The 26,813-nt window shown below is 31.6% G+C and overlaps 1 protein-coding gene across 1 annotated transcript; it reads left to right on the top strand.

Annotated features, from left to right (window-relative positions):
* The first annotated feature begins 3,093 nt into the window (after nt 1-3,093).
* On the top strand, nt 3,094-25,050 carry aln (divergent protein kinase domain 1C). The gene is made up of 5 exons (XM_075360347.1): nt 3,094-3,532; nt 9,480-9,739; nt 14,816-15,065; nt 22,120-22,452; nt 24,518-25,050. The coding sequence occupies exons 1-5, from the start codon at nt 3,380-3,382 to the stop codon at nt 24,752-24,754; spliced, it is 1,233 nt and encodes a 410-aa protein (XP_075216462.1). The 5' UTR covers nt 3,094-3,379; the 3' UTR covers nt 24,755-25,050.
* Nucleotides 25,051-26,813: the final 1,763 nt, after the last annotated feature.

The following is a 26,813-nucleotide window of genomic DNA, read 5'->3' as shown; positions in this document are numbered from 1 at the left end:
GCGTAAAAAAATTATTTTATTCACACCAAAGAAGTATAACTGCTTACGTGCGTACGTAACACATACCAGCTTTTTTTTCTTACTTATTTATTTATTTTTTTTTTTTTCATGAAGAGCGGGCATTAACAATTGGTAATGTATGAAAAGATGCCATACCTGACCGCACAGCTCTGTTATTTAAGGAGTAAGGGAGTTTTAAAATTTTTTAAATAAAATATTTTCGTTTTCCAGGCATGCAGTGAAACGGTTCAGATATTATTACAGTTATGTTAATAAGGAAGTAAAGGAAAACTAGGTGAAATATTTACTGCAATCGGCAAATTTTCGTAAATGAGTAAAACTAAAAAAACGAAAATAAATTTTTTATGTATCGAGAGCAAACTGTAAAAATATCAAGTTTTACAGTTTGATCCTGCAAACTGTAAAAATATCGAGAATATCTATTCTGAAGGAAAGTTTCTTCGTTGTAAATTGTCTGAAAAAGAAGTCTGAAGTCGACTTGCATTAAAAAAATCTGAAAATCAAATGACTTATGTTTATGTTAATACCTTTCTTTCTTTTTCCTGTTTAGCCTCTGGTAATTACTGTTCAGATAATACTTCAGGGGATGAATGAGGATGATTGGGTGAAAATGAAGTGTAGTCTTGAACATTCTCAGTTCGACCATTCCTGAGATGTGTGTTTAATTGAATCCCAACCACAAAAAAACACCGGTATCCACGATCTAGTATTCAAATCCGTATAAAAATAATTAGCTTTACTAGGTCTTGAACGCTGGAACTCTCGACTTCCAAATCAGCTGATTTGGGAAGACGCCTTCACCACTAGACCAACCCGGTAGGTTTATTACGTTAATACCTGGAAAGTACCCTAATTGATGAAATTCAAGACATTTCACGCAGTTAGGTTAGAAAAAAATAATATCTAGCTACATATAACGTCAGTTTTCAGGATGGTAAATGACTTACGATGTCAAATTTTTTACTCATGAAATAATAGCTTAAACAATAGTCTTTATTTTAAATTTCACGCAATATATAAGCAAATCAATTAAATTACTTTTGATTGACTTTGAAGAGAAAATAAGTGAACAATTTTTTTCTTTATAATATAATACCTCTTCTTCAGGTATGAAATACTGCACTGCTTATATGAAACTACATAGTCTCATGTATCTAACTTTACATCGTAAAAGAAAAGGAAAATTCTCTGTCTGACTCAGGAATGATGCAAGTATGACGAAATGATTTATAGTGGTATATCCCAAGTATGAGCCTTTAGAAGGCGTGCTGGGAAGTTTTAGATGCGAGCGTTTAGTTTCTTGTTGATAGAATTTTTTGAAAAATAGATAAAATTTAAATTGTTTTAAATGGTTTAATCTGACGGATATGCAGAGGTAGATTCCAATTTAAAGGAATCTTCCATTTCATTTTCGATTGAAAAGTGGACTGGTGAATTTAAACGTAGTCGTTAATCCGTTCAAAGTAATGAACGATCAGGACACCCAAAAACCGCTAGGAATGACAAAACGTCACAAAAATTCTCAATGCCGTTGAGCTTTTTCAATGTTTTAAAACAACAGATGTAAAATAGATTCACCAAAACAGCAGTCCAAACAGTGGATGGGAGTAGGAGTGCACCAAAGAATTCAAAAACGGTTTCATCAGCAGGATAAGTCATGGCTATGATTTTGCTTTTTAAATTTTCATCGTGTGACTCATAGACAACAAAGAATGAGGCAAGACCATCACCGCGAAATAATACGGCTTCATTAGATCGATTGAACGTTCACATCTGGCCAAAAAGAAAGTGCTCTTTCAGCACTATAATGTGCTTATTGTAATGCACTATAATGCTTGTGGATTGTTGTTGCAAAACTCCATGACCAATGCTTCGAACTGCTTCCAGACGCGCCTTTATTCACAGGATTGACTTACAGCGATTACTGCCTGTTCCCAAACCTAAAGAAATGGCTGGCTGGATGAAGATTCACTTCAAATTTATGAGGTCAAAGGTGAGACAACTGCTCATTTTGCAAAGTTGAACAAATCGTATTATAATGAGAATATTAATAACTTGGAAAATATATGTATGCCTATTCGTCTAAATCCTTTATAAACCAAGTTGATCACAGCAACTACCTGAAAATGTAGAAAACCTATACTGAAAAAATTCACACTATTCCTCGAAATGTATATGTAGTTTTCTTTTGCTAGTCTATATTCACCTATGCCATCGTTGGCAAAGGGGGCCTCTCCCGGGCCAAACTAGGCAGCTAAATGTTTCCACACCTTACACGGCCGGATGATGAACACCCAAAGCATTAGCATACCAATTTTTCTGTTTTGCTCTAGATTTTCTTAAAAAGAATACCTCAGTGTAAACATGTGTTCTGGAATTACTAGTATCACTGAATCTCGATTTTCTTTCACGCTGTTGTGTTTCGCATCCATTCAGTCTGGTCCTTTATATATCCTAAGGATATTTCACATTGAAATATGATTGGCCTAAGGATTTGCATTTCCAATTGATTTTTCTAACTTATTCTTCCAATGGCATCAGATTGATGAAATCATCATATACATTCACGGTACTCTATATTTCCTGGAAATCTTAATCATCTTATGATTTCTCCATTTTAATTCTTACCTAACCTGTTATTCCCTAAAACAAACGAATCCTTAACAAACAAAGTTGGATCACAACCACCATCTGCAGTGTAATCACCCTCCAAAAGTAACATGTGCATGTTATTGCCCAGACTCTCAATGGTTCAACAAGGGATTACTTACCCCCCAACCAAGCTAGGTAGCAATAACGTTTTCATAACCAAGAAGGCTGTTTGACGACCTAGGCAATTGCACTCCTTTTCTTTTCTCTCCCTCTCCTTTGAGAGTTTTTATTAAGCCTGGCATTTATGGCAACTGTCATTTATGTTAAAGACCATTTACGGCAATCACTTATAATTGGTGTTATATAGGCCATGTATGGTTATAAAACGTAATATGTTATAATAAAGAATAATATTTTCATAATTGTGAACGGAAGTACACTGCTTCCATCAGTCTTAAAATACGGTTCAATTAAATTCATTGAACAGTTGATAATTGTTTACGGGGTTATAGGTTATAAATATTAACCACTTATTTGCGTTATGTTATTTTGTCATCTCAAAATAACTAAGCTAATAAAAATATGATATGGTAGTTGATATTAAATTTTCAATCGTAAAAATGTAAAGTTTCTACTTAACTTTACCTGGTTTTTGTTTAAAACGATTCCTTTAATATAATTTAGTAGGGTATGAAGTGCTAATTATAGATTCATTTACAAAATACATTAGTATTAATTATGACAAGTATTTAAATATGTTTTTACAATGGCCTTGTTACGGCGTATACCAGGACTTCTTTATAATCATCGATACGCCCTCTTCACATTTTTTATAATAATAGGATTTATCGTATATAAATTACTTCACTGGCGCGTTATTTGTACTAATTTTGAACCATGGAGACATGTAAAAAAACTGGTGAGTAGATACATTTATTAAACGTACTTATAAGGCGACTTCAACCTGCAGATTGTGACTTGTAATATATTTTGTTTATAAGCATGAAAATGTAATAAACACATAGCAAAAAATGTTGGTGATATTAGGGAAAATAAACATATATTTACAAATTTAGAAAACAAATACATCAATTTTATAAATTAACCATAACAGATTAAAACCCCTTAAAAAAAGCAATAATTATATAATACACATCAAAATTTAATACAATTATTTGCCTAGGAGACAATAAATTTAACCAAAATTTAAAAAAAATTCATAATTACATTTAAGTATGGTTCAAAAACATCCCCAATTCAGTAGCAGAATAATTCATATAATTTTCAGAATATTCTTAATGATGAAAGATAAATATGTTACATACCTATCCAAAATTTTTAATTGATCTAGCATAAAAACTGTTATGAAAAAATGAGATATTTCTGTAAAAGTATTCAACAGAAACTATAAAAAGAAAAAGCAGGTAGTGGAAGCATTTTTTAATATATGCATATATATATATATTTTTTTTACTTTGTCACTAGAATGAATGATAATATTTAGATATGGGCAAAAAATTGACTCCTTGCAGTTGAGAAAGTGACTGTATCAGTCACAAGAGAGGTTGAAAGTATTCTGATTTTCAGTATCTGAAAGTTTCGGAAAGATTTGGATTTTTTCTTCCTGGAAAGTATCTCAGGGAATTTTAATTAAAACCCTGGAACTTTTATGGAAGTATTTAATGTATTAGTATTTTGAAAAAAAAAGTGTAGTTAGTGTGAGTGTGAATAATATACTAGGCCTTGCTGAACCTTTTCTGAGAGAGACAAGCTGGTAGGGATCCAACCTGGTACCAATCTTTTGTAATCTGAAAATAATTTTTTGTGCTGCCATTTTCTGCAAAAACTGTAATACTGCAGAATTAGAATTCTGTCATTCTTACAAATGCTACATTAATACTTTTGACAATCAAGGTCTCTGATACCATTATGGAATCTAATTTTTATTTAAAAACCAGGAATGTGAGGAATCTTAGCAAAGTGACATAGACATGATTGTTTTAACATAACATACAGGATGTAATGTTGTGTTAACATAACATTGTGTCAATAAAAGGGCAGGAAACTACAAAATCCTGAAAATTTGTGTACTTCTCAGAAAAAGTGTGTCAGTGCAATAAGAAAGAGTACTATAAGGATAAGTAGTCCCAGAAAAATAAGACTGATAAAAAGGTAAAGAGTAAAAGAAGTACAAGTATAAAAATCAGCTGTGATTTTTGAAAAAGAAATTAATGAACTAAAGAAGTGAAAAAATGTTTGAAAACTAAACTGTTTGTCTCATTTTAATAAATATGTTAAATATAGCAGTGGTTTGGTTTATCAGTAATGTTTATTTTTTTGTAAAAAGAATGTTTTTATTATATAATTGTATGTAAGCTGAAAATAATTCCGGAATCCGAAATAGCTTTCCTCCACCCTCAACAACCTCTGCTTAGTTTCAGATTCGAGCCTTCACGTGGTTCGGCAGGATAGCTTGAGAGATGAGATAGCGTGGAGAATCTCTTGAGTGAACTTAATTGAAATTCCTTTCCAGCTAACAGCTGGGATTATAACTCAGTAATCCATTCCCACAACCAAGGTGACACATTAGACAGTCTAATATGGAAGGTCTTCTGGGAAAAAATCCATCGTCAGTTGCTGCAATGACATCACTGAAAAGTTGCCACTTGGATCCGGTGGGGCAACACTCAAAAGACAATGACGAATCTGAGTGTCTGGAAACCTCCAGTCAAAACCCACGTAAATTAAAATATGTCAAGGTTTCATACTTTGCAACACAATATAAATTATATTGCAACAACAGGCAAATTAAAAACTCTTTAACAGATATCTGTGACAGGAAAAAAATTGTAATCGTGGCATTACAAGAGCTAAGAAATGCTGATCAAAATCGAATAGAAAGCCAGGGATACAGACTGTACAAAGGAATGCCAGGAAAAAGAATTATGAGGAATTACGTTCCTCATTTTGGATGTGGATTTCTAGTAAATTTAAAAATTATAGACTCTTATAATAGAATTTAAATCACAGTCACCCCCATTTGGCCACTTTGACCTTTAAGTCTGCGAACAAAATTTACACAGTCATCAACGCGCATGCTCCAACTAACAACAAAATCAGGATTAAAGGGGAATGAGAAAAAGTACAAAAATTTTGGGATCATTTGGATCAAACAATAATAAAAAAGTACCCCCCCCCCCCGCAGCAAGTAAAGATCTTAGTTGGAGATTTCAACGCCCAACTTGGAAAGTAAAAGAGATTTAGAGACATCGTAGGTAAATGGCCAGTACAGCAAAGAACTAATAAAAATGGTCTCTAAACAATTGATATTTGTAGAAGTAATGGTCTTATCTCTAAATTCACTTGTTTTAAAAGGTTACCCCACAAATTAAAAACATGGAAACCCTGTTTATAAAAAAGGGGAATGGCAAATACACCATGTCTTCATGGATAAGGATTTCCATAGAGAAATTCACAATGTCAAAGTCCTGAGAGGAACTGACTCAGGTTCCAGCCACTGTGTTGTGAACATAAAAATAAAATTAACACCCCTTAAGAAGAAGGAATCGACTAACAAAAATAAAAGGAAATTCGACCCGGCAACCATAATTAACAACAAAACTTATCTAAATAAAACTAAAAAAGAAATAAAAAACACTCAAAATTTAAATGACCTTGTTTTAAAATTAAAATCAATAGCAGAAGAACTAGCCCCGTTAAATCCCAGGAAAAAGCACCAGTGGTGGAATGGGGAATGTGATCTCACAGTAGAGAAAAGACACCAAGTCTGGATAAGCCTTCAGACACAGAAAACAAAAGAATCCTATGATAACTTAATCCTCCAAAGGAAACTGACAAACAAAATAACTAGAAATACTAGTCAAAATTTCTTCAAGGACATGTTAATTTAAATAGAAGAAAATTTTAATAAAAATAAATTGAGAGATTATTTCAAAACATTTGGTAAATATCTGCAAAAATTTGATCCCCCTTCACTAATGCTAAAAGATAAAGAAGATAAGTGCCCACAGTAGTTAAGAAAACACTAAAATCCTGGCTGAAGTATTCAAAAACTTTATAATTGTGAAGAACCTGCAGAATTGCTCCTAGTAGAAATCAATCAAAAAGTTCTCTCTAAGCAGTAAGAAGCTGATTCCCCATCCTACACAATTCGAATTAACACAAGCAATTAAAGAATTGAAAAACAAAGGATGTGGTGAAGATCAAATGTTTACTGAGGTTTGGAAAAATGCCAGTCAAAACACACTGGTAGAATTACACAGACGTTTGATAGGAAATGGAAAGAAGAAACACTCCTAGAACACTGGATGACTGGTTTAACTCAAAAAAGGAGATAAGACAAACCCAGACAACTACAGGGGGATAACGCTGTTAAACTGCACCTATAAAATCCTCTCCAGAATAATTTTAAACAAAGTTAAAAATACATTAGAGCACTAATTGGGAGAATATCAAGGTGGATTTAGGCCATATAGAAGTTGTTCTGACCAGATTCTTACATTAAAATTAATAATGGAAAACTTAAAATAAACAACAAGCAATTATTTATAACTTTCATTGATTTTAAAAAGGCATATGATTGTATTCATAGACCAACTTTGCTAGATATCCTACGAAATTATGGGCTTTACCCAAAATTGGTGAAAATTATAGAATTAACATTAACAAACACACAGTCCAAGTTTAAATTTAGAGGAGAGATGTCTGAACCTTTCCCGATAAAGACTGGATTGAGACAGGACTTACCCCACTGCTATTCAGTATTACAATGGACTACATAATTAAAATTTGGCAAAAGGAAAATCCTGTTAAAACAATAATAGGAACAGGTAAAAATTCAATAAAAAGTAATATATTAGTATTTGATGATGATTTGGCCCTACTAACACTATATATGGAAGAGATTAAAAAACAAATCACCAGCCTAGAAAAAATTTTCCAAAGGATTGACCTGAAAATTTCTTATGAAAAGACAGCAATAATGGCCATGGATTCCCAATATATAATCAAAAACAAAGTTAATGATAAAGAAATAAAAATAGTTGAACAATTTAAATACTTATGTGAAATCAATCACTGCAGATTGAAGGAAAAACAAACACGGCAAAACAGAATAACTAAAATTAAAATAGCACTAAGTCTAACTTGGCAAACATACAAGAAAAAATGTCTCTCAGTAAAATCCAAAATTCACCATTATAACACAGTAGTTCTTCCAGTGGCGCTTTATGCTTGTGAGACTATCTTTCAGATTAAGAATGAAAGTAAAACAGGCCGATTACTTAAAACAGAAAGGCAAATTATCAGAACTTGTTTAAATAAAAGTTATCAAAAGGACAGAGTCTAGCAAATTGCCACAAATGAAACAGTCTACAAACAAGTTGACCCGATTCTCAGTACAATGAAAAACAAAGGATTTCCCATTTTTTCCACATATTAAGAATGCCTGAGAACTGAATTCTAAAACAACTGGTCACAAGGAATATTAATAAAAAAACCTGTGGAAAATATGTTGGAGAAATCCAAAGAGATCTTCAAGAAATTGGCTTGAGGGTTGAGGACGTCTGTGATAAAATGAAAATTAACTATGCACTTCAAGACAATAGATTCAACATTAAAAAATTAGAAAGGCGTAAAATAGTGGAGGTCACAGACGAGGTAGGAAGCAACGATCTGATAGAATGAAGAAATACTGGAAAATCGAAAGGACAGACTAATACAGAAAATCAAGAGGAACTGAAATATACTAAAGTGGTCCAACGTGGCCTCAAAAAAAAAAAAAATTACGTAAACACATTATTATTAACTACTTTTCAGTTTTATTTTGCTACCCAAAATATTGTAATTTTCATAGTTAATTACATTTTTTTAGTTATTCAGTTACAAATAACTGGAATTATAAGGGAATTTCAATTAGATTTTGTTACACACTCTTTTGTAAGTAAAAAAAAAAAAAACCATTAATATACATATTTGTGACATGGTATGTCATGAAAATTTATTAGATTTTTTAATCTTCAATTCTAACCATCATGGATGCTACTTCTTTTATTAATTGCAATCGTAGTAATTTAGTTGTTCTATAAAGTAAAATGGAGATTGGTTAATCAAGGTATCTGTGAATTGTAGCTTTAAAACATTCATTGTATACTGTGTGAAGATGTATACTTGTATTTCATTCTTACATTAATTAAGATATGTAGGAAGTAATAAAATGAAATATATATTAATGTAAAAAGTAAATAAATCAAAACTAAGATTATACTGTAACATTATCGAATTGAAGTAAAATTTTAATATATAACAAAACAGACTTATAATACTTAGTGCTGTAGGCAGGAACTGTATTCTCTTGTAAATTTTTCTTAATTTTCTCAGGAGTAGCATCTTAAGAATAAATGATGTAAAAACATAAATGCCAATAAGCTAAATTCACATTTAAGAAACTGGTTCTTATAGATTATTTAAATTACCTGTAAGCAGTACCAAGTGAACTTTTTAGGAGTATCTGATTGATGCTGCCATCTAGTGTCTAATGATAACACCAGTCTGTGCTATAAAAAAAACATATTATGTTGTGTGTAATAATTTAGTATGCAATAAACTTTGTACTTTAATTAGCTCCATCAGCTGTACTAAAATTGTTCATCAGGCTCATCACCTTAACATTAAAAGGAGAAAAATATAGATTGCTTAAAACTGATGATTACAAATAATATGTAAGTTTTGAAGAATATGTTATTTATTTTTATACATTGTGTTAATTTTTAAAGTTCAGAACAAATTATTACCTTTTATTTTTTTGTTAAGGATTGCTTTGTTGTAATTTTATGCGTTACTTGCAGTGCAGTCAGTATACACAAAATGAAGTTTCTGGCGATCTGTGTATGCCTTTATGCATCGGTTCAACTATTCATTCTTTATCATGTCAGTCATTTCATGCTGGTAAAGAAGTTGTGTTCTCTGCAGTTCATGTTGATAAAACAAAATTAGTTTTTAAAATGGCTCGACAGGATGATTCACAGTGGTTAGAGAAACTGGATGATAAGAATTTTCCTACAGAATCTGAATTTGAAAAAATGATACAAAGCCATGTTAGTACAAGGTAAAGCTACTTTATGAATAAAGTTTTAACCCTATTACAGGACCTGGGTAAAGGTAGGTTGGAAGTTGCTTAATAATTAGTTCATGATGTTTGTTCAGTTAGAAATTGTCTGTGATTAAGATAATCTGTTGATTTGGATTATTTCTGAATATTTTGATAAAGATTCGTCACCTAAGTTCAGGTTTGGAAGTTAAGGGTACGATTATATTTAATATAAATCTGAATGCTTATATTATACCTCTTTGCCTTAATGAGTGGGTTTCAATTAATAGGAATGTTGATGAGACAGATGCTGTGATGTTATAATAGAACGTAAATCTTTTGTGAGGTATTGTAGGTACCGCAATGAAATGTATTAACATCAAACACAAGTTATTCCTGAAAATGACAGTTATTTTTGAGAATAACTGGCACTCCATGTCAGGCTTACTAAGGAAAAACAGACAGGAAGTAGCTTCCTGTTGTCTTCTTTACTGCCAAAGATGTTGCTGCACTACAGTATGATATCCCTCTGAAATAAGTATAATATTCAGCTCTACAATTGACATCTTCACTCTTTTTATCAGCGGTTGGGACTGGCTGATAATGTCAATTAGTTTAAAGCAAAAAAGTATCCTTGTGTTGAGATATGTACATTATTCCCTATAGAGGAAGTAAGTTTGTATTCACCATGAAATTTTCAAATTATAATTTTGAAATAGGCTAGTATGTTTTGTGAGTTACGAAGAGTAATTGTTTTTTTTTGTTTAAGTATCAGAAAAAGTAAAGGATATAATTAAATATTATTGGTGATTAATTAATTAGAATAGATTTATTAATTGTATTGGTGGCCTTTGTATTATCATCTTTTGGGCATGGGTATGGTTAATTACAGTAATAATATTTATAAGAAATATTAATAAAAGTTGAAATCTTATTACAACTATGTTTGTTAAAGTTAGAGGTGTAGATGGGACGTAGAAGTACCTTGGGTATATATTTTTTTCATAGGGAAATCAGTAATTCTTTCCACAAACTCATTTTTCATTATTATAATTTTTGTTTTCACTTTATTATTATATTTATTTTGTAATTCAGCTTACAGTTATAGTTCACAGTATAACACTATTCATCTACTGTGAAACTGTGAGTGGTTTGTATAGGCCAGTATGTCTTTTGCTTTTCTCACATTTTTTGCAATTTATTATTATTTTAGTATGTCATCTTAGAAAAAAAGTGGAGTTTCATCTATGTAACAAACATTACTTGTTAAGATAGAACAGACAAATTTCTTACCCACTTTCATGCATAAAATTATTGAACTTTCTAATTCAATATAAGACTGACAATTAAATGAATTTTTTGAATTGTATGTTTGCAGTAATATTATTTAATGACACCATGTCTTTGGTATGTCTTTGATGATTGCACTTTAAAAATTTGTTTAGTACTTGTTAAAATCGACAATTAAATTTGCATACATTATACACTGTATATTTTGTTTTACTTCTGAAATTTACAAATATCAATCAGTAATATATTTTTAATTATAATGAAACAATTAATTATATAAAAAATTTCATGAGTAATTACATGTAGCCATATCAGTAGCCTTTCATTGTTTGTTAATGTGAAATCATTCACACTACTTCAATAATGTCAAATGTTCAAGAGAAAAGGGATCTAACATTAATCTTGAAAAGTGTAAAAGAACTTTAACTTTGGAATGGTAAACCTTTGTATTCAGCATTATACTATAGCATCTGTTGGTACAATACCTTGACATGACCTTACATTATTGTCACACCGTAGGCAGAATTTTCTAGACTTAAGAGAATGTAATACCATTATTCTTTTTAACAGAAATATTTCAAATATTCAAGCCATGTCAGATAAATTAAAAATATAGTATTAGTATAAATATGTCAAAGAAGTAAGTAATGTAAATAGTTAGGAATGTTGATTGTTACCTATCGTACATAAAGTGGTACAGCGCTATTTTTTGTTACAGATAAGATGTCTTAATGCTATGAATTATCGAAAGTAATATTTAAACTCATAAATACATTAAACAACAACAACATTCATTACCAATAAAACTGAACTGTGCTTAATAAAAAAGCTTACAAACATAGGTGATGTCAGATTATCCTAACAGGTATCATATATTGTAAGATAGAAACCAGGACTTCTTTTAATAGAGTTCTGTTTGTAGTTTATGTTAGTAATACACTTATGGGAATGTTGCTTGTGGCATTTGCATCATTGGCATCCTGACTGACAGATGTCATTGCTGAGGTACTGAAGATGACCTCTGGTAAAGCCCATAAGGGTTAGGTATGGAGGGGGTGGGATGGTGACTGAAACTGTCACATGGAGGGTTTCTTCCCCTATGGGGTCAGGATGTACCAACTGTTTCATAAGTCTCGAATTCTACATCCTCATGGTGTGTCCAAAGAATTCTAGTCTCCTCTTATGCATAGTATCAGTGATGACATCTAATTGTCTGTATAGACTTTGTTGGGCACGATCCACCACAGCCCATCATTCTGGTACTTTTTGTTGATGTAGTTTCTTCTAATTCTTCTTTCAGTTTTCTGTAGTTTGTTGGTTTTTGATTGTTCTTTCAGATGGAAGAGTATTTCTGCTGCAATTTGGCTTCTAGTTTTATAAATATGACATAGTGACTTATTTTTGTGTTTATGAATAGACTTTTTTACTGCTATTATACAAGATTAATTTTTGTGCTTTAGCTAGTTATTTATCTTATTATAAATATTTTTGTTTAGTTTGTTATTATTTCTCCGAGCTATGTAATTTTGACTTGTTTATGTTTACTTTTTTTAATTGTGTTGGTTTTTGGGCTTAACTTTGTCTTTTCAATTGATATTTGAGGTCAGTTTTATTTGCAGTGTTTTGAAGTTATGTGTTTTATCTTTGTTGATGTTGTTTGCTAGCAGTGCCAAGTTGTCAGTAAAATCGTGGCAGTTTTTTTTTAATTTTTTGGCCTATTTTTATTTTTGGGGGCATATTTTGATCCATTCCCTCATTACTATTTTCAGAGCACAGTTGAATAGTATTAGTGAGAGTCATAGGCTTGGTGCAGTCCTGTTTTGATCTCAAATGATTCCAAGAGTTCGCCTCTGAATTTCACTTTTGTCTTTGTGAATATCAGTTTTATCATGTCTGTTAATTTGGGATGTAGTTCAAGGTGTCATAGAATTTTTATTAGGGATTCTCTGTGGATGCAGTTGTATGTTTCTTGAAGTGTATGAACGTTATCAGCATGTTTCTACTTTTTTTCTATTTTAATCCATTATTAGCTTGAAACTCATGATCTGGTCTGGACAGCTCCTCCAGGGTCTGAAACCTGCTAGTATTCTCAAAATTCTTTCTAGAGTTGCAAACCGATCCTGTTGAGGATGATACTTGAAAGAATTCTGTACATTGTGTCCAGGAGTGAGATACCCCTGTAGTTATTAGGGTCTGTTTTGTCCGTTTTTTGTATAGCGGGTGGATGAGGGCTGTTGTCCTGTGTTCTGGTAGTTCATCTGACCCAGATGTTGACAAGCTGTTGATGAAGCGAAATTTTTTCTGGTCTCCCAGCATGTTTTCCAGATCTCTACAAAGGTCTGATCTTTTCCCACCGCTTTGTAATTCTTCATCTCACCCAGCACCTGGTAGACTTCTTTAATTGTGGGTGGGTTGATGTTATTATTGGGGTGCTGGTGTCAGAAGTTTAGGAGTTCTGACATTTCTTTGCAATGTAGGAGTTTGTTGTATTATGTAGCTATTATTTCTGCATTGACTTTATTTTTAAGAGCCAGATTATGATTTTCATCCTTCATTAGTAGGGTTGGGGATTCATATTTTTGAAGATTTTGTGGTAGTCTCTTGACTGCATTTTGTTGAGTTTTTCTATTGATTTCAGTGTGTCTTAATGGTGTTATCTTTTTATTTTCGTTAGGGTTTGGGTGGTTTCTTTTCTTTGTTTTACTAGATTTTGGAAGATGATTTTGATTTTTGGGATTGGTGTAATAGCCATGCTTGATGTCTCTTCTCTGCTGTTTTGTCGCATTTGCTGATCCACCATTAATGCTTTTTATGGGGTTTTATTAGGGCCAATTCTTCTGTGATTTGTTACGGTTGTTGACTAAGTCTTCAAGTTTATCCATGATTGTTATTTTTTGGTAATTTTCATTCTTGATTGGTTAGGATCTATTTTTCTTTAATTTTAGGGGCTTCATTTTGTTTACATAGTGATCTGAGTCTGCGTCTACTTTTCAGACGATTTTTATGTTGTAGATCTCTTTGTGGTGTTTGTCTATGAAGACATGATCCAGTTGCCATTCTCCTTTATTATAGTGGGTGTTTCCAGGTTTTGAGGTCTCCCTTCTGAAATGTGTAGATTTTGAGATTAGGTTGTGGTTTCTACAGAGATTGATGAATCTCTTGTTCTTTTAATTTGTTCTCTTTTTAGCAGACCATTTTCCGATGATGTCGCAATATCATCTTTCTCTGCCTAGTTGAGTGTTGAAGTCTCCAATTAGTTGTTTAACATGATTTTTGGGATTTGTTATTTGTGGTCAGGTCGAGTAGGTCTCCCTGAACTTTTCTGTTTCTTTACGGTCTTTTGAACTTTTGTTTTTATTATTAGTGGGTATTTATTATGTTGTAAATTTTATTAGATGCTTTGAGAGAGAGTGTTAAAATTCACGGGGATTTTTACTTTAATTCTTGTATGGAGTTTTTTATTTTGAGGCTGACCAAAAAGCTTGTTCCAAACTGCAGGACACTTTTCATCACTCTCTTCCCAGATATACCTTTATAGAGCATATATTCTTGAGACAGGTCAGTTATTATTTTTAAATTTACCAGTCTGCACGAGTGAGTTTATATTGTGTGTGGAAATGTAGTTGATTTGCTTTGGTTTGATTTTGGATTTTGTATTGTTCTTGTTTTTGTGTACAGTGTTTGGGCTTTCTAATGTTTTTGATCGCATGTTATCAAATTACATTTGTATAATGGATAGAAAATTTTAATTGCTATAGAATTACAAATGATTATGATAAAGCTTAAAAATTTATTTAATTTTAGGTTAAATTTATCAATATCACTTCATCAGTCAAGACGTTTTGCAAGATTTATCAGTGGTGATAAAGCAAAACAAGGCAGTGAACAAAGAAAAGCTGAAGTACGTGATCTTTGGCATTTATTACAAGATAACGAATATCTTCTAGCTACAGTTTTTGTTGATAAGGATGTGTTTCCAAAGGTATTAGGATCATGTGGGCAATATTTTGCTGTAGAATATTTAAAACCTGCAATGGAAGGAGGTACAAGTAATGTTAGTACACTGTTGATATAATTATGTTAGTGTTTGCTAAATTTTAAAATAAATACAGTAACTTCTTATTATGGTGTATATTGGAACTGAATGGGTTTAGCCCAATGTGGTCATTGGTTAATCTAAATAATTAAACAATTCTAGTACCATGTAGTTAAGAAAGATTTTAAATAATTTAGAGGTGCGATTTTGCACTATGGGACTTTGTGATCACAAGTTTACAGTGAATCATTTTTAAACAAGAATGATTATATCAACAAAATATCTTCTGTAATAAAGAAATAAGTTAATGTTCAATACCTTTTTTTTTTGTCTTCAGTCATTTGACTGGTTTGATGCAGCTCTCCAAGATTCCCTATCTAGTGCTAGTCGTTTCATTTCAGTATACCCCTTACATCGTTCATCCCTAACAATTTGTTTTACATATTCCAAACGTGGCCTGCCTACACAATTTTTTCCTTCTACCTGCCCTTCCAATATTAAAGCGACTATTCCAGGATGCCTTAGTATGTGGCCTATAAGTATAAGTATTAGTATAAGGCTCTTCTTTTAACTATATTTTTCCAAATGCTTCTTTCTTCATCTATTTGCCGCAATACCTCTTCATTTGTCACTTTATCCACCCATCTGATTTTTAACATTCTCCTATAGCACCACATTTCAAAAGCTTCTAATCTTTTCTTCTCAGATACTCTTATTGTCCAAGCTTCACTTCCATATAAAGCGACACTCCAAACATATATTTTCAAAAATTTTTTCCTGACATTTAAATAAATTTTTGATGTAAACAAATTATATTTCTGACTGAAGGCTCATTTCGCTTGTACTATTCGGCATTTTATATCACTCCTGCTTCGTCCATCTTTAGTAATTCTACTTCCCAAATAACAAAATTCTTCTACCTCCATAATCTTTTCTCCTCCTATTTTCACATTCAGTGGTCCATCTTTGATATTTCTAATACATTTCATTACTTTTGTTTTGTTCTTGTTTATTTTATGCGATAGTTCTTGCGTAGGACTTCATCTATGCCATTCATTGTTTCTTCTAAATCCTTTTTACTCTCGGCTAGAATTACTATATCATCAGCAAATCATACTGTACCTTGTACTGTTACTCTGAATCTAAATTGTTCTTTAACATCATTAACTGCTAGTTCCATGTAAAGATTAAAAAGTAACGGGGATAGGGAACATCCTTGTCGGACTCCCTTTCTTATTACGGCTTCTTTCTTATGTTCTTCAATTATTACTGCTGCTGTTTGGTTCCTGTACATGTTAGCAATTGTTTTTCTATCTCTGTATTTGAACCCTAATTTTTTTAAAATGCTGAACATTTTATTCCAGTCTACGTTATCGAATGCCTTTTCTAGGTCTATAAACGCCAAGTATGTTGGTTTGTTTTTCTTTAATCTTCCTTCTGCTATTAATCTGAGGCCTAAAATTGCTTCCCTTGTCCCTATACTTTTCCTGAAACCAAATTGGTCTTCTCCTAACACTTCTTCCACTCTCCTCTCAATTCTTCTGTGTATAGAATTCTAGTTAAGATTTTTGATGCAAAACTAATTGTTCTGTTTTCTTCACATTCATCTGCCCCTGCTTTCTTTGGTATCATGACTATAACACTTTTTTTGAAGTCTGACGGAACTTCCCCTTTCTCATAAATTTTACACACCAGTTTGTATAATCTATCAATCGCTTCCTCACCTGCACTGCGCAATAATTCTACAGGTATTCCGTCTATTCCAGGAGCCTTTCTGCCATTTAAATCTTTTAATGCTCTCTTAAATTCAGATCTCAGTATTGTTTCTCCCATTTCATCCTCAACTTCCTCTTCTTCCTCTATAACACCATTTTCTAATTCATTTCCTCCGTATAACTCTGCAATATATTCCACCCATCTATCGACTTTACCTTTCGTATTATATATTGGTGTACCATCTTTGTTTAACACATTATTAGATTTTAATTTATGTACCCCAGAATTTTCCTTAACTTTCCTGTATGCTCCGTCTATTTTACCAATGTTCATTTCTCTTTCCATGTCTGAATACTTTTCTTTAATCCACTCTTCTTTCGCTAGTTTGCACTTCCTGTTTATAGCATTTCTTAATTGTCGATAGTTCCTTTTACTTACTTCATCACTAGCATTCTTATAAAGAAAGTTCTACGTTCATCCATCAGCTGCAATATATCGTCTGAAATCCAAGGTTTTCTACCAGTTCTCTTTGTTCCGCCTAAGTTCGCTTCTGCTGATTTAAGAATTTCCTTTTTAACATTCTCCCATTCTTCTTCTGCATTTTCTACCTTATCTTTTTTACTCAGACCTCTTGCGATGTCCTCAATATTCTCAAATATATTCTTTACCTCCTCTTCCTCAAGCCTCTCTAAATTCCACCGATTCATCTGACACTTTTCTTCAGGTTTTTAAACCCCAATCTACACTTCATTATCACCAAATTATGGTCGCTATCAATGTCTGCTCCAGGGTAAGTTTTGCAGTCAACGAGTTGATTTCTAAATCTTTGCTTAACCATGATATAATCTATCTGATAGCTTGCAGTATCGCCTGGCTTTTTCCAAGTGTATATTCTTCTATTATGATTTTTAAATTGGGTGTTGGCAATTACTAAATTATACTTTGTGCAAAACTCTATAAGTCTGTGTACCATCTTTCATTCCTTTTTCCCAGCCCTTAATCACCCACTATATTATTTCCTTCTTTACCTTTTTCAATGCTTGCATTCCAATCTCTAACTTTAATTAAATTTTTATCTCCTTTTACGTGTTTAATTGCTTCATCAATCTCTTCGTATACACACTCTACCTCATCATCATCATGGGCGCTTGTAGGCATATAGACGACGTTAACAATCGTTGTCGGTTTAGGTTTTTATTTTATCCTTATTACAATGATTCTATCGCTATGCGTTTTGAAATACTCTACTCTCTTCCCTATCTTCTTGTTCATTATGAAACCTACTCCTGCCTTCCCATTATTTGAAGCTGAGTTAATTATTCTAAAATCACCTGACCAAAAGTCGCCTTCCTCTTCCCACTGAACCTCACTAATTCCTATTACACCTACATTTATCCTATCCATTTCCCTTTTTAAATTTTCTAGCCTACCAACCTTTTTAAAACTTCTAACATTCCATGCTCCGATTCGTAGAATGTTATTTTTTAATTTTCTGGTGACCCCTTCCTTAGTAGTCCCCACCCGGAGATCCGAACGGGAGACTAGTTTACCTCCGGAATATTTTACCAAGGAAGGCGCCTCCATCATTGCTATAAGAAAATGCAGAGAGCCACATTTTCTTGGAAAAAAAAAGCAGCTGTAGTTTTCCATTGCTTTCAGCTGCGCAGTACTCAGAGGACTGAGTGATGTTGATTTGGCCGTTTAAGTTGTCCTGACTCACGCCCCTAATAACTACTGAAACAGCTGCTGCCCTCTTTCAGGAATCATTCCTTAGTCTGGCTCTCAACAGATACCTCTCCGATATGGTTGCACCTTCGGTCCAGCTACTCTGTATCACTGAGCACTCAAGCCCCCTCACCAACGGCAAGGTCTCATGATTCATAGAGGAGGTGTTCAATACCATTAAAATGAAAATGTTTTCTTAGGTGAGATTTGAATTAAGAAAAAAATAGGTTTTTTATTGCTCTTCATTGCAAGGATTCTGTTGATATTGCTTTTGTTGGAGCATTAAACACCAAATGAAAATTCTACCTAATTTTTGTTTTTTCCTTTCCAAAAAGTAAGTAAATAAATTGTATTAAATAAAGCCTTTTATAATTTTGTTTTTCTACAAACCGAATTGCCTGGTGTGGCTCTGGATATTAAATCTAATGTTAAGTGGATATTAAATCTAAAACTAAATCTAATGTTTTATCCATCAGGAACCCTAAATCTGAAAATCTAAAAAGAAATCTATTTTATACAAAATTTTTTTAGGTTTTTACCTTTGCTTCTTAGCTTCTGAAATCTTTTACTAAAATTCATCTACAGTTGTAAAACACAGTAATCTATTCTATAATAGGGGAAGAACTTCTATTTGAATTAAAAAAAAAATACCTTTAATAGTTGTAATTACATTAATTTTAATCACATGAAATTATTTTTCTAAATATATCATGAGTGTGTAAAATAAAAAAATAAAATTTATTAATGAGAAGCAACTTTAATCTTTAGCCTCATTGTTTTTTTTTGTTTGTAAATAAATAATTACTTTATTCAGATAATGGTACATCATTTTACATTATGTAGCTCATGTCAGGAATTCTAATTGAACTTTCAAAAGGAAGCATCCTGAACTATTAAAAGGGGTAAATGCCAGAAAAGCATATAATTCAATTCTTGATAAAAGGAAGTGGCCCACTGGTAAGTAATTCTAATGAGCAAGTAGGAGTCATTGCTGGAATTTCTACCAACAGTAAAATAAAATTCAGTCTTTTCTTAATTTATTTTGGGTGGGGGGAACATGCCATTGTTTCTTACATAACATGATTTAATTAGCAATCAAAATACAACTACATGAAAAATTACTAAACATCAATTTGTTTATTCAATTTATTGAATAAACAAATTTCAATAGTGTATCTGGATAAATTTACACCTAAAACCATTTTTACTGTATTGAGTTTCTCTCTTAAATCTTATCTCTTGAGTAAATATCATCTACTTGATTTTTCTAATACTTAAACTTCATTACATCCTTTTCAGACTCTGTATTATAAATATTAATTAATTATCTAGCAGCTTTGTAATAGCTATTCTCTCTGAATACCCCACCATCATCTGTAAATAATCATGATTTCCTGTTTGTAGCATTTTGTTAATATTAATGAATTGAAAAGGTGAAGAACACACTCATTTCAGACCAGTTCTTACATCAATCATCAACTGGTGTTCTGCCTGACAGCAGATCCCTTATGCCACTGCTGTCTTCATCCATTTCTCTCTCAAGCCTTCTCCTTCGTCCTGTTGTAGTTTCCTTACTCCACTCACTTATTAACTTTATCCTTTTCCTTCATCGATTCCTTTCTCGTTCTACTGATTCTTTCAATGCAATTGACAAGATTCCACTTCCTCTACCCAGTTTCCTTCTATTTTTATACTTTCTGCATAAGCACTTTTCTTCTTTAATCCTATTCATTACTTCCTCATTCCTCACTTCATTCATTTTCTACATCAATCTCCATATCCATATCTCAAAAGCCTCACTTCCATCCATCTCAATCTTCCTTTTCATCCATATTTCCCTCTCATACAACAAGACACTATATATAACATTTAGCTAACCTCTTCCTTCAACTTAAGTCCAGATTTATACTACATAGTAATTCCCCCTTTTACTACATAGCGATTCCTTCTTCATATTGAAGGCTTACTTTTCCATTGCTATCCTATCTTTTATTTCCATTACACTCTTCCAGTTCTCTGTCACTATACTACCCAAATATCTGTAATTTTTTCTTTTTTATTCTTCTATAACTTTCCTTACCTTTAAATTCTCTTTGTTGTTTTTTTGGTTTTTCCAATATTTATTTCCATTCCATACTCTTTCCTTCCTTCTTCCAGGACTGTTGACAATCTTTGAAGTGTGTGTGCCATCAGCCAGAATTACCATATCATCAGCAAAATTTATGCATCTTATTTTTCATCCTCTCATACTTTTCCTACTTTAATGTATTTCTTATCATATCTTCAATGTAAATGTTGAACAGTGTCAGTGAGAGGTAAGATCCTTGCCTAACACATTGGCCTCTAGACTTATCCAGTCAGTCATATTCTTATGTACTTTTATTTTTCCTATTTGTCTTGCGTGTAATTCTTTAATTAGTGTTCTGTCTTTCCATTCTACTTTTTTCTCTTTAAGAATTGCTTATCATTTTCTCTCAATTGACCCTATCAAATGCTTTCTTTAAATCTATGAGACAAAAAGTCATTCCTCTTCTTTTCTCCAGCCATCCTTAGTAGTCCAATGGCATCTCTGGTTCATTTCCCTTTCCTGCATTCTTATCAACCTCCAGTTTAGGACTCTTAACAATATTTTAGCGACATGAGCTATTAAACTTATTGTTCTGTGTGTTTTCTGCTATCAGTTTCCTTCAGAATTGGTATTATTACTGTTTTCACAAAGTCTTCAGGCCATTCTCCCGTACTATATATTCTATGACTTAGTTCAATACTTTTTCTACTCCTTTTTCTTTTAAGCATTTATAAAATTTTAAGGAAAGTTCATCTTCTCTAATTGATGGTTTATTGTTTGTTTACTTAATTTCTTCCTGTACTTCTCATTTTAATATCGTTGATTTTCTTTTATCCACTTGAGCTACCTCCTGTTCCTTTTCTATGTTTAGTTGCTCAGGTTTCTCTCATATCATATACATAGATTCCATTGTATTCCTTCCATCTTTCTCCTCATGAAGCATTTTACCATTCCCTTTTCATTTCTCATGTAATGCTCTTCATCTTTCTGTACATCATATTATACCAACTGCCCTTTCTTTGCTAGATCCTCAATATCATTGCAGTCTTTTTTTAACTACCTTTTCCTAACTTTTAGTGTTTCTATTTCTAATTAAACTCATTGTTTAATTTGTGATACATTGCTCCTTTATTTTCTTTTGTCATATTCTTTTAAATTTTATATCAAACCATAGAAAAATAAGTAAATCAGATAAATTTCAAATAAATCTATGCTATTGTCTGATCCTACAATATCTTTGATTAGGCAAAGGGTGGAAAGTTGCTGGGAGTATGAAAAAGATCTAATGATGGCATTAATTGATTCTAATAAGTCTTTAAGTCTACAATAGTCTTCCAAAGGTAATGAATCTAATTATTATTCCTAAATGATGTTTTCTCCTCAGTTTAGAATATGAATGAGAAAATACTGTTAAAAAATTACATAATTAAGAAATGAGGTTGTCTTAAATTAAAAAAATGAGTTACTTTGTTTATCTATAAGTTTAACTGTGATAACACATAAGTTAACACTGTGATATTTTGTATTTTGTAGCTAAATAGATTTAATTTTTTCTGTTCGTAGAATTTGTTTGAGAATGAAGGAAAAGAGAACTGGTCATCACGTGTTCATTTAGCCAATCTGATTCTTGATCTGTTAGCAGAATTAGATCTTAGTGTAAAAGGAGGGTTCAGTCTCTGTGATATTAAACCTAGTCATTTTGGTATATCAACAAGGAGTGGGAAATTAAAATTTCTTGATTTAGATGTTACATTACCTAAATCGATTGCTGATATGATGGTTGCTAATAATGCACCATGTCATGCTGATAATGAGTGTGACCTATTTGATTGTAAATCTAAGTGTAATTATATTTCTGGAAAGTGTGACAAAGGTGTTTTAAATAATAATTTGCAGGTACTCAAATTTCACTTTTCTTGGTTTTTTCTCACTTAAATGTAGATATTTTACATGAATTCATTCAACTGCTAGTAATGAAACTGAATGTTTTCAGAGCCACTCAGAAACTAAAGAATGAAGGTAAATCGTAGCACTTCTGCACCTACGATGTAAAGTCCCTTAATACCTTGTTACATTGGTTGTTCCATGTTTCATGGTTGTTAATGGATTACTATTTTTTCCTGATTGTCTTAGTATGTCAAAATAGAAAATTTTATCAAACGTATTATTCTAGGCATGATCTAATTTTTAAGTGCAAGAATAGTATACCCTGTAGAAATTAGTAAACTGTATGGTGATGCAGTTATGGAAAAATTAAGCATGAAAAAGTCATACATATTCTGTAAAGTTAAAGGAAGATTGAATTCATGATAAAAAGCATTCAGAATGATCTTTTTATTGTGATTGGAGAACTGAAGCAAAAAATTGACATTGAAATTTCTAAGGATAGCTGATTCACAATTGACATATTCTTGATTAAAAACCCTGGTCAACATAAAATTTGGAACTGAAAAGAGAGTAGGTGTTTTATATAGTATTTTGTTTGCTGAACCTGAATATGTATTTCAAAACAACCCATCATGTAACATTCTTAAGTTATAACCCCTTAAATTTATTTGTTCTTTTATTCATGGAACAAACAATACAAATAAGTTAGTACATCTGTATGTTTGCTTCACATCCAATTTGCATTGTGATGCATGCTGTAGACCTATATTTGATACATAACAGTCGAATGATGTTACTTCACGTCAAGCCAGACATGGCGTGAGTCAAGTAATTAGTAATGCAACGTGATATTTTCTTCAGTACAAGTTCAGTTCTTGGTATGATTTGCTGTGTACTCTAGATGTGGTAGTGGTTTTATCACATGCACATTATAAAAATTGTTTCATTTGTTAAGTTGTGTGTGTATGTGTGTGCATTTCATTGCACTCCATGGTGAAACAATTTTATGAATTATTTTAAGTAATTAAGTATTTATAAATTCAAAATTATTCTTATAATTAAGTATTTCTGTAATATTTCAGTTAGTATTTTTTGTTACGTTTGCGAAGAATTCACCATGAAAAGTCAACAAAATTATTAATTAAATGCGAATGGAAATTATTGTCCATCTTCAAAAATATACATTTTTTGCACTGTTGAGTAACATTTTGTGAAGAAATAGATTTAACAAAAAAATTCTTATGTAATTTTGAACTATTGTGTAATTAGCTGAACTATTTTCTTTTGAATAGTGATTGATAATTATACATATTAACTTTTTAAAATAATAATAGCAAATATCGTCTAATATAATCTATGTGTTGATACTGTATAAAGAATCCCTCATCATGTTGTACAGTGACTATTAAATGTCACTAAACATTTAATGTGAAAATAATAATAATAACAATAAATACGTAGATGTGGATTTTGCCAAATGTGTAGCTAAAATTTGCGAATTTTGGGCTAAGACAATGATGTCTTATTCCAGTTTTGTTTTATCTGTATTTTGATTAAGTTCTGCATGAGTGGATTAAAATATTACTTTCCATGATACTTTAACTTCAAGGCATGTAGCAGCATTTGTGTGCTGTTGATCAAGAATTTACTTTTCTTGGTACTTTTCTTAGTTCTAAGAATATGAAATTTGCATGAAAGGCTAAAAAATATAATTTATCATTTCAGTCAAGAATTTTGAGAACAACAGCATTTTGTGGAAATTTTCTAGTACAGTTGAGATTGTGTTTAATGATAATTGAACAGATTTATGTTTTTAGTTTACAATAATCATGTCTGGATGTAATATTTATATTAGGATTGTACTGTTTAATAAGATAAGCTGTTCCACTAAACACTCTTTATGAAATAAAATTAGATATGATTAATATTTTATAAAGAGATGTCAATTTCTAGTAGTCGTCATTTCTCCATTTACAACTATTATCTTTTAGGAATGCTGAAAAACATTAATATAATTCTCTGAAATTATGAATAAGTTAATAATAATGTAAATTACATTGGGAAAATGTTTCAGGTCATATGTGAAAAAATTTTCCTTGGTTGGAAGATTTCAAGTAAATTAATAACACCAGGATTATTAATGTCACAGCACACACCTCCACAACTTGCTTCTTTGTTACGTCAGTGTGCTGATCCTGATATAGATGGTGATACACCAATCAGTGTAAAAGATAGGTTATCTACAACATTATCTGAAATTGACAGGCTTCTTGCTGCTTCTGGTTATGATTATGATAATAACATTTTTTAACCTGATAAGACAAATGGTTTAGCTTGATAAAATGTAACTCTAAAATACCAAAAACCCATATAATTAATATTATTTTAATAATTACACAGATTAACTCAGTCTTATCGCTTGTTAAGTAAGCTGTTAAATCAGATGAAGGGGCAGCAATGGTTTTGTTTATTATGCTAGAGAGAGGTAATACAGAGAATGGATTGTCATTTTTACTGCACATAGTTATGATTACATTATGTCATTATTATTATTATATGCTTACATACTACCAAAATTATTACAATAAATAAGATTTCTATTTGGAATGATGCTGTATAATATCTCACTTATTACTTTGTTACTAAACTCCTAGTTACTAACTCTAAATACTGAAATAAATATAAAAATGTCTGAAAAAAAGAATCATTAAAATATATTTTGAACACTGTCAGTGTCCCACTCACAAGCCAAATTTGACTTTTTAAGAGAAGAACTCTCTCCTTACAAATACAAGGATAGCTTGAATCCCAGTCAGGTTTGAGAGTTTTTGTATGCTACAAAACATTTCATATCATATTTTATAAGCTCAAGGCATGCCTTGAGTTGGAACATTGGAAATATGTTGTGGCATTCATGTGGATCTTCTGCTGCTCAAGTGTGGGTATTTTGAAAATTGACAATTCCATTTCTTATAAAGGATGATTCAACAATGGAAACTGGAATATGATTAAAAACTGGGACTGAGTACGCTTTTTAATTAAACGTCACTATACATTCGGACAGCTGCATAACACAAAGTGTTTCTTCTTCATACGTAGTTTTTGACATACTTGTTTCTCTAAGACCTTTCTCTCTCTCTCTCTCTCTCTCTCAGTTTTGATCTGGATATTGGTCAAAGTATTCTAAAACCCCGGCCATACAGTTAACTCACGTCCATCAACTCTCAAAATGTAAACAAACTTATATTATTTCCTACTACATATGATAACATCATAAACTACTTTTTAAATTAACTTAAATAGATGGCCTTTGTGGCATGAGTATAAGTGTCTCAGCCTTTCATCTGGAGGAGACCCGGGTTTGATCCCGGTCAGGCATGGGATTTTCACACACTATAAAGTTGTCATTTCATCTCATCCTCTGACGCAATACATAATGATGGTCCTGGAGGCTAAATAATATAGATCAGCTCACAAAACTATTCATGTACAATTCATAAAACTATTTTATCAGCTGTTGTTGTCAATTTATGAAATTAAGAATTTCTCAGATAATTTAATTTGTTTTAAGCATTATGAAGAATCTTTTTTGCTTTGTTTCTTGTTTTGTGTAAAGTTTTAATGTTTTCTGATATTTTTCTGTTGATTTATTTAAATACTATATAAATTTTTATTTGTTTAATAGTAATTTAACTAATTTAACGACTTTCTGTAGTCTAAAATTGTTACTCTGAAAAATTTGTGTCAATTACCAGAAATAAATTTCTGGGATCTTCTTTTTTTCTTTTCTTTAATCTTTCAAATCAACTCATTTATTACTAAGGCAGGTAGGTGTACATTGTACATTGAGTAGAGATAATGTTTTATGACAGAAAGGTATTTAACTAGAATTAACCTATCTGTACCAGTCTGAAACATGAGATTCTCTGTTTTCACACCTTACTTCCCTGGTATGATTATAATAATGTTTTTGAACACGCTTTTGTAACTGTTGGAAGTGACTTGTGTCCCCTGATTACACACACTGAAATCAAATTACACTTTGGTTTCAGAATTGTTACCTGCACTCTTATAAGTGGAAATGGTAAAGGAGGGGCTTATAATAAACATAAAAAAAAAATAAATACATGAGTGAAGATGGTGGAGGTATGATTTTGTGGGTTGAAAAAAATTTCAAATACAAAAGTTGTAGATGCAAAAATTTACAACTTTTGTGAGGTCATTTTTTAACATCATTTTTTAACATAATCTCAAAATTTCTAAGAAATATGCAAAAAATCCTTTTTTTTGTTTTTTATTTTTCATTTCCACAAAAATAATGTAATTTTGATCAAACTTTGTGAAAGTATACCTTTCTGTCTTAAATAATG

This window comes from Lycorma delicatula, chromosome 3 (genome assembly GCF_047948215.1).
Source record: "Lycorma delicatula isolate Av1 chromosome 3, ASM4794821v1, whole genome shotgun sequence".
In the NCBI taxonomy this organism is placed as follows: domain Eukaryota; kingdom Metazoa; phylum Arthropoda; class Insecta; order Hemiptera; family Fulgoridae; genus Lycorma; species Lycorma delicatula.
Note: the sequence above shows the minus strand (reverse complement) of the source record. Positions and strands in the feature narration are given on the sequence as shown.

Coding starts and splice junctions, on each gene's coding strand:
- aln (XM_075360347.1), top strand. CDS start 3,380: ATGGCCTTGTTACGGCGTATACCAGGACTTCTTTATAATCATCGATAC. Junction 15,066..22,119: donor TGGAAGGAGGTACAAGTAAT/GTTAGTACACTG, acceptor TTCTGTTCGTAG/AATTTGTTTGAGAATGAAGG. Junction 22,453..24,517: donor TTTTAAATAATAATTTGCAG/GTACTCAAATTT, acceptor AAAATGTTTCAG/GTCATATGTGAAAAAATTTT.